The sequence below is a fragment of the Scleropages formosus genome, chromosome 16 (genome assembly GCF_900964775.1).
Source record: "Scleropages formosus chromosome 16, fSclFor1.1, whole genome shotgun sequence".
Taxonomy (NCBI): Eukaryota; Metazoa; Chordata; class Actinopteri; order Osteoglossiformes; family Osteoglossidae; genus Scleropages; species Scleropages formosus.
This window is the reverse complement of record NC_041821.1, coordinates 140,787-149,454: the sequence shown is the minus strand read 5'-3', so window position 1 is coordinate 149,454 and position 8,668 is coordinate 140,787. Positions and strand designations below refer to the sequence as shown.

Below are 8,668 nucleotides of genomic sequence, written 5' to 3'. Positions count from 1 at the left end.
CATTGATGTCGCGGGACTGTTCGGCGTGGTGGTGGTTTTGCTTGTCGTGGAAGTTGTAGTCGTTGCAGTAGTAGTTGACGTTGCAGTTGTGGTTGGCATGGTGGTGCTATCGGTTGTTGTGGGAGTTGTAGTCATTTCAGTAGTAGTTGACGGCGCGGTAGTGGTCGGCATGGTGGAGGTTTCGGTCATCGTGAGAGTTGTACTCGTTGCAGTAGTAGCTGAGGCCACAGTAGTGGTCATCGTGGTGGTGGTTTTAGTCGTCGTGGGGAGTTGTCGTCATTGCAGTAGTAGTTGACGTGCAGTTGTGGTCGGCGTGGTGGTGCTATCTGTTGTCGTGGGAGATGTAGTCGTTGCAGTAGTCGTTGATGTCGCGGTACTGGTCGGCATGATTGTGCTTTCAATTGTTGTGGGAGTTGTAGTCGTTGCAGTAGCTGTGACATCGCGGCAGTGGTCGGCGTGGTTGTGGTTTCGGTTGTCGAGGGAGGTGTAGTCGTTTCAGTAGTAGTTGATGTCGCGGTAGTGGTCGGAATGGTTATGATTTCGGTTGTTGTGGGAGTTGTTGTCGGTGCTGTAGCTGTTGACATCGCGGCAGTGGTCAGCGTGGTTATGCTTTCGGTTGTCGAGGGAGTTATAGTCGTTGCAGTAGTAGTTGACGCTGCGGATAGTGGTCGGCGTGGTGGTGGTCGGTGTGGTGGTGGTTTGGGTTGTCATGGGAGTTGTCGTCGTTGCAGTAGTAGTTGACGTTGCAGTTGTGGTCGGCATGGTGGTGCTATCGGTTGTCGTGGGAGTTGTAGTCGTTTCAGTAGTAGTTGATGTCGCAGTAGCAGTTGACGTTGCGGTTAATGGTCGGCGTGGTGGTGGTTTTGCTTGACGTGGGAGTTGTAGCGTTGCAGTAGTAGTTGACGTCGCGGAGAGTGGTTGATGCCGCGGCAGTGGTCGGAAGCGGGTTCTACTTTCGGTTGTCGAAGGAGTTGTAGTCGTTTCAGTAGTAGTTGATGTCGCGCTACTGTCGGTGTTGGTTGTGCTTTCAAATGTTGTGGGAGTTGTCGTCGTTGCAGTAGTAGTTGATGTCACAGTAGTGGGTGATGCCGTGGCAGTGGTTGGTGTGGTGATGGTTTCGGTTGTCGTGGGAGTTGTAGTCGTTTCAGTAGCACAGATTCTGGAGTACTTGGTGTAGAGGAAATGGTTCTGCTTATGTCTGTGATGGTCAAGTGGTGGCAGTTGTAGTACTGTATGGCGCAATTGTCATAGGAGGCGTACAGATGGAGTCTGTGGCTGTAGGAGCAGGTGTAGTGATGGATTGTGCTGCGATAGGAGAAGGAGGTGTAGCGGTGCATTGTGTTGCTGTAGGAGCAAGAAGTGTTGCTGTGGATTGTGTAATTGTTGAAGGAGGTGTAGAGGTGGACTGTCCCACTGCAGACAAAAGAGGTGTAGTTGTGGACTTTATTCCTGTAGGAGCTGGTGGTGTAGTGGTGAGTTGTGCAAATGTTGCAGGAAGAGTAGAGGTGGATTGTGCCAATGTAGAATAAGAAGGTAACGTGGACTGTGCCACTATAGGAGCAGCAGGTGTGCTGGTTGAATATGCGGTTCTTGCAAGAGATGTAGTGCTGGAGTGTGTGACTGTAAGAGAAAGAGGTGTAGTTGTGGACTGTGCTACTGTAGGAGCAGAAAGGTTAGTGGTGGGTTGTGCCACTGTAGGATAAATCGCTGTTTTTGTGGATTGTTCAACTGTAGGAACTGGTGGTTTAGTGGTGAATTGTGCAGTTGTTGCAAAAGATGTAGTTGAGGACTGTGCCATTATAGGATCAGAAGGTTTAGTGGTGGATTGTGCCAATTTAAGAGCAGGAGATGTAGTTGAGGACTGTGTCATCATAGGCGCAGCAGGTGTACTGGTGGATTGTACCACTGTAGTAACTGGTTGTGTAGCGGTGGATTGTGCCACTGTAGAAGCTGGTGGTGTAGTGGTGAAGTCTGTGGCTGTGGGAGCAAGGGGTGTAGCAGTGGAGTGTGACACTGTAGGAGCAAGAGGTGTAGTTGTGGATGGTGCAGTTGTTACAGGAGGTTCAGTAATAGAGTCTGTGGCTGTAGGAGCTGGTAGTGTAGTGTTGTGGATTGTTGTTCTTTAGGCAAAGGAGGTGTAGTGGTGGATATTGTCACTGTAGGAGCTGGTACTGTATTGATGGATTGTGTGGCTGTAGGAACAGATGGTGTCGTTGTGGATTGTGTTGCTATTGGAACTTTTGGTGTGGATGTTGATTGTACAGTTGTTGTAGGAGATATGGCTACAGGAGGTGGTGGTGTGGTGGTGGATTTTGTTACTGTGGGAGTTGGAGTGGCGTTGGATTGTGCCACTGTCAGGTTTGCAGGCGAAGTCATGGATTGTGCCATTGTAGGAGCTGCTGGCATAGTTGTGAATTGTTCCATTGTTGGAGATTGTGGTGTAGTGATAGAGTGTGCAGTTGTAGTAGCAGAAGGTGTAGCTGTGGGTTGTGTTACTCTAGGATCAGGGTGTATATTTGTTGACTGAGCTACTGTAGAAGTTGGTGTAGTGTTGGATTGTGCAGGTATAAAAGGTGGTGGTGCAGCAGTCGATTGTGTTGCTCTTGGAGTAGTTTTGGATTGTGTTACTGTAGGAGCAGGAGGTGTAGCTGTGGATTGTCCAGCTGTTGCAGGAAGTTCAGTTATGGAGTCTGCGGCTGCAGGAGCAGGAGTTGTAGCAGGGGATTGTGCAGTTGTTGCATGAGGTTCAGTGATGGAATCTGTGGTTGTAGAAACTGGAAGTGTAGTTTTGGACTGTGTCACTGTAAGAACAGGATGTGTAGTTGTGGATTTTTCCTCTGTAGGAGCTGGTGGTGTAATTGTGGACTGTGCCACTATATGAGCAGGAGGTGAAGTGGTGAAGTCTGCAGCTGTAGGAGCAAGAGGTGTAGTGATGGATTTTGCCGCTGCTGGAACTGGTGTTGTAGTGGTTGTTTTTGCAGTAGTAGCAGGACTACTAGATGATGGTGTGGTCACATAACTTGTAGCAGTGAGTAATGTGCTCCATTGTGCAGTAGTTGAGGTAAGCTGTACTCCAGAACTCAGCATTGCATTGACGGATGTTGTTGTTGAACTGAGACTTGTCATTTTTGCAGGTCGCGTGGTAGGTCTGCAGTGTCGGTGGCGTCGATGGTGTCGGTGGTTGTGATCGTGGCATTCATCGCTGTTTAGGCTGAAGCGCTTCATGTGGGCTTTATTGGCCATGGTCGCAGTTGCGAATTCCTTTGTCGTGGTCCATGGTACCATAGTAGTGGTTTTTGTAGCTGTTTCAGTTGTAATTGATGTGGTTGAAAGAAATGCCTTGTTTTCAACTTGAGCATTAATTGTTGATGCTAGAGGAGGAATTGTAGCTGTGAGAGTGTCAGAGATTTCATGTTTAATTCTTAGTTTTATTCCGGAACAATCAGTTTCAACCAAATTACTAAAGTCACTCTTTGGCAAGTTTTGCTGTTTAAATTTACGGTAGAACACAAGCAGGATAATTTAACAATGGCTTTTTAATGTACTATTTTTGCTATTATTACTTCTATATGATTTTTTTTTATTCAGTACAAGATTGTTTGTATTTAATAAGTCAGTGGTACATTATGTTATTTTGCTACTTCTATATAGTTGTATATATGTGTGTGTGTGTGTGTGTGCATATATCCTTACCTGTAAAAAAAAACAGGGCAACTATTGAAATCTTATCCATGTTTGCAAGTCGTTCTCCCCACCTGAAAGGTAAAGATTTTGTTTTAATTTTATTACATCTTCAGTGTTTGGGACCACGGACTAATTAGTCTGCACTACTCAGTAATGTGGCTTGGCATTTAGAAAAGTATCTTTCCATTACTATTGTGGTCAGTTTTGTGTCTTTCACCATGTTTCCCAAAAATGTGACACTAATGTGACACTTTCCGTGAAGAAAGAGCCACCCAGATCACAGATAGATCATTTTACACTTTTACAATGGCCCTGACCATGGCTATAAATGGCATTATTATTATGATTTTTAGTAACTAGCACAGATTAGTTGCATAAAGTAATAAACCATTTCATGTGCACTTTGAGAATCACTCGGTGAAAGAAAAATTGAGACATTTCAGCAAAATCACAAATTAAGAAAGTTTAAGGAAAATATTGTGGCTTGTAGTATGACCACAGTTTAACTGATCCTAATGATTGCAGATGTCATATGGACTGTCCAAGGCATTTCAGAGGCTATGGGCACACTATCCAACTGTCCTTGAAACTAAGAATGTCACGTCAATGTTTGAAATTTAGGGCTATCAGAACTCTCAGTACAGGCAATATGCTAGTGCAAAGTCTACATACACCAAACGGCTCCTGTGCCAACAAAGGTGGTCAGATAATTGCCATAGTTTTCTCATACAAAATGTTCAATTAATGCTGTAAATTACAGCAGAAATGAAAGCCTACTGAACTATTGTCTTTGGACTGAAATAAACGTTCTGCATTTCTCAGTAATAATGCTAATCCAACTGACAACACAAACCCTTGATTCCAGTAGCTAACTTCATTGTTCAGTTACCCATCAATGCTATCTAATATTTGTGACAGTAACTCTAAAACTGGTAATTAATTATTCTACACAGGCTACTGATCAATGTATCCAACAGGAGAAATATGTCAAGTGCAATGTAATGCGCTGCACTCTGGGTTCAGATGGGGCGAAGAAGGATGCACAAACAGTGTTCATTACGAACATTTCTTTGAACATCTACACACAGTGAGAGGTATAGGCGCTAATACATGGAAATAATGCTCTCAGGCCAAAGACCGGTGTAGTTTGAAGGGGGGGGGGCAACAATCAATGCCCTTATTTCTTTCTTCGGCCCGGCCAGTGAGAAGGAGAGCCGATGCGGGAGACGACCCCAAGACATCGGCGAATCATTACACGACCCCGACCCCAAACGCAACCCCCCCTTCCAAGTGCCCCCACGACCTACCAGTTCCCTGTGCCCCCGTTTCCCTCCCTTTCCCCTGTCTGTTGACCCACACAACTTTGAATAAACCCCCCCCCTTTCTCGCAACCCTCGTGACTGTGCCAGTGCTTCTTCCTTACAACCCCTTTTTCTCAAGGACCTGCATCTCCAATCAGCCTTCCCAGTCTACTTAGCACTCCTCAGGCTTTCCTCTCCCCTTCACTGGGTAACAAACTCACCGCCTTACATTCCCTGTAAGTCCCCACAACAACCAACCAACCAATGTCTACAACCACTTGTCCCAAGCGGGGTCACTGTGAGTCAGAGCCTACCCGGCACCACAGCACAAGGCCAAAGGGGGAGAGGACACACCCTGGACAGGACACCAGTCCACCAGAAGGCACCCCAAGCAGAACCAAAACCCCAGACTCGCCACACAGCAGGCACTAGTCAAACCCACCACTCCACCGCACCCCCACAATTCAGCCATTTACAATAAAACCATTTTCTCACCCAAACTCCAGTAAGGGTTAGGGTTATTACAATAATTTTGTCATGAGCCCTTGTCATTGACTCTCTCAAGGTGGCACAAGGTGCCTGTTTCTCTTGTTTTAATTACTGCTTTAAATGACAGTTATCATTTTGGGAGTTGCAATACAGTCTTGGTAATCCTCTAAATTCTGTTTTTGAGATACTGCAGGAATGCAGTGCTACCTGCTCCACCACTGTGCTACTTACAACTATGTTCATGAGATGAACAAAATAGATGCATTAAAACTAACTGAAACTCATAACTGTCGTAAATGAAAAAAAAACAAAACTTTTTTTTTTAATGTACCTTTACAGAATGAGAATTATATCATATCATTTTCACCCAGAACCTGCCCTTTAATATTCATTTTACTTATTTGTCCAGGTTGAGTATCCTGCACATGAGGATTGTTGTTTAATGGTCATTACTTTCTCTTCAAGATACGGAAAAGCTAGTATATGCATTTGTCTACATCGGACATGACGCTATTATGAAATCAGACTCTTAGACTAAAAAAAGGCTCAGAAGCACAGTGATCACTGAAACAATATCACGATTTTTTCTATCATGTCAATTTTTTTAAATGTAAATGAGTTAAACGATACATTATTTTACTATTTTTCTCACACACACACACACACACACACACATTTTCAGAACCGCTTGTCCCATAGGGGGTCACGGGGAACCGGAGCCTACCCGGTAACACAGGGCGTAAGGCCGGAGGGGGAGGGGACACACCCAGGACGGGACGCCAATCCGTCGCAAGGTACCCCAAGTGGGACTCAAATCCCAGACCTACCGGAGAGCAGGACTGTGGTCCAACCCACTGTGCCACTGCGCCACCGCACCCCCTACCTCTTTTTCTCAGTTCAAGAAAAACACTCACCTCTTTTAGATTTTTCCTTTTTTTTTTTGTGGTCAAATGATGATCCTTCTGTTTTGGTAAAACACTGTGATTAGTTTGTGGATCTCCAGGAGTTTTCAAGTTCTGATGTACTGACTGCTATCCACAGTGTCTCCTGAGCTAGTTTAGTACCTTTCACCGGAGCTGTAGTAACGATCTATTGTGTTTGAGTGCATGAGAAGGTTTTTAATCTCACCCTAACCCTACCCGTTTGATTAGGTGGGGCCCCCTTGTACTACCTGCACTGTTATACGCCCTAACTGAGGAATGTGACCTTGACGTGAGCATTTGACGTTAATAAAGCCATGCAGTTCTTTGAGCATGATGCTCCTGATGCTCTTTCCTTTTGTTTCCCTGCCCCTCCTGCCTACGCACACTGGTGCTCCTCAACTGTGAGCTGCGATTTCCGTCACCTCTCCTCTGGAGCAGACAGTGGTCCTGGCCTGATCACCATGTCGCAGTATTTGTCCTATCTGATCATACCAAGAGTTGTGCTCTAGCACAGCTGTAATGTTAACAGAGCTGGGGGGCAGGGGGCAGGGAATAAGGGGTGTGAGACAGTAGTGTATTCATCTTGGAGATCTTCATGTGGAAACATGGGCCTCATGCCTTACTGCAAGATGCATTAACATCTCGTACAAGCCTTCTGGTGTCATATACCACAGTGCTTTGAGTAAGTTTTTCAAGGCAGATATGTAAACACAGTAACGTCTTTCGAGCAGAATGTTTTGAGGGATGCACTTGGGAGTAGCTGATGCATTCCTGTCCCTCATCAAAAGCTGATGACGCATCATCACCGGTTAACCTATCAGCTACATTGTGTATTGGGACCTATTGTTTGGTGACAGTGTCCCACAGGTTGGAAAACTGTCTTTACAATCATTATAATGCTGCTTTTGCTAGATCCTCAGACAAGCTTATATTTATTCAAAATTCTTAAAGCATAAGTATTTAAAAGGTTACCTCAAAACACCTCAAAACCTTGACTGTCTTGGTCTTGCTAAACCAGTTTGATCCGAAGCACAACAAATGTTTGTGAAATCGCTCACTTTCCCATTTACACTATATTACATAAATTTCAGAAAAAACCATAGTCTATAGAGAGATCCACGAGTAAAATTCTCCGTGTTCTATTTCAAGCTTTCTAAGGGAAAACATAATTTCTGAAGGAAAGCTGCCACTATTTCCACTTTGCTTCCATTTTTTTTTCCAGATTACATAAAACTTGGTAACAATTCATTAATAAACCACTACATATTCATGCATCAGTCTGAGAAAGTACTCTGGCAAGTGTCATTTGGACCCCATATTATTAATATGAACTACAGTTCAAAGGACACCAGTACCTATTTACATACCGGTATATGTCTTATATATTTTACATTTACAATTGCAATTATTAAATATAAATAGATATTTGTACCCTACCATGTAAATTACATCTAAGTTACATTTTCCTCGATAGCCACCACTTGTAAGAGTGTTATTTTATGTTATGGGTGTTACTGTGTATGCTCTAAATACAAATTAATGGGGAAGTTAACATTAATAAAGCCATGCCAGTGGGAGGCATGGTAAATAACAATGATGAATACCACATATCTGTTTATTGTGGATGAAAGAAGTTGTCTCCTGCACTTGTTTTTTCTAAGAAACAGCTCCATTGTTTAAACATTTTAATACTGTAATTTTTGCTTACATATACCTGAGGGTTCCAATTAATGTTATTTGTTACTTTTTCTATGTTTTCTGTGTTACAGTATGTACAGAAAATCAACAACCACTCCATGGATAACAGGGACACACGGCACTCATGGAGAGGTACTGAGACCATTGCCAGGACTACAAGCCACCACCACAGACCTGTGAGAGTGATGCCTCACCACCGAGATGAGCTCAGCAACTTCTACTCACGTTTGCAACATGCAGGTGTGCAAGCCCCTCAACCCTGGGTGACCGGGTACTGCATGTGACAGTGGCCAGTGTGAGGAAGACCCTAACAAGAGTCAAACATTGAAAGTTACATATATTATAGTTATTACTGTGCTTGTTAGCTTCATAAGGACTTTAAATACTACAAAATTAGACACACTGCATATGCAAATTATACAACAAAATACACTTTTCTCCTGTTGACTAATCAGACAGGGCTCATACTGTTATAAAAAAAATGCCATAACAAGGCACATTTCAGAAATGAACCTGCTGTTACAAGTCTATTTCTTCGATGAATCTCACCACACCTTTCTCACATGCACTGCC

General features: G+C 44.0%; 1 protein-coding gene across 1 annotated transcript; it reads right to left on the bottom strand.

Annotated features, from left to right (window-relative positions):
* Window positions 1–322: 322 nt before the first annotated feature.
* On the bottom strand, window positions 323–8,332 carry LOC114912428 (mucin-2-like). Its single transcript, XM_029259253.1, has 6 exons — window positions 8,321–8,332; window positions 3,694–3,755; window positions 2,057–3,389; window positions 1,891–1,977; window positions 1,155–1,620; window positions 323–394 (listed from the first exon to the last, which is right to left on the bottom strand). Exons 1-6 carry the CDS (start codon window positions 8,329–8,331, stop codon window positions 323–325), a joined length of 2,031 nt encoding a protein of 676 aa, XP_029115086.1. The 5' UTR covers window position 8,332.
* Window positions 8,333–8,668: the final 336 nt, after the last annotated feature.

Bases quoted from the DNA above. Each gene is read 5' to 3' on its own strand.
- LOC114912428 (XM_029259253.1), bottom strand. The intron at 1,978-2,056 runs GTAACAACTGCA...TTGCTCCCACAG, and splicing joins ACTCTATTACTGAACCTCCT to CCACAGACTTCACCACTACA. The intron at 395-1,154 runs GTGCTACTGAAA...AACAATTGAAAG, and splicing joins CACCAAGTACTCCAGAATCT to CACAATCATGCCGACCAGTA.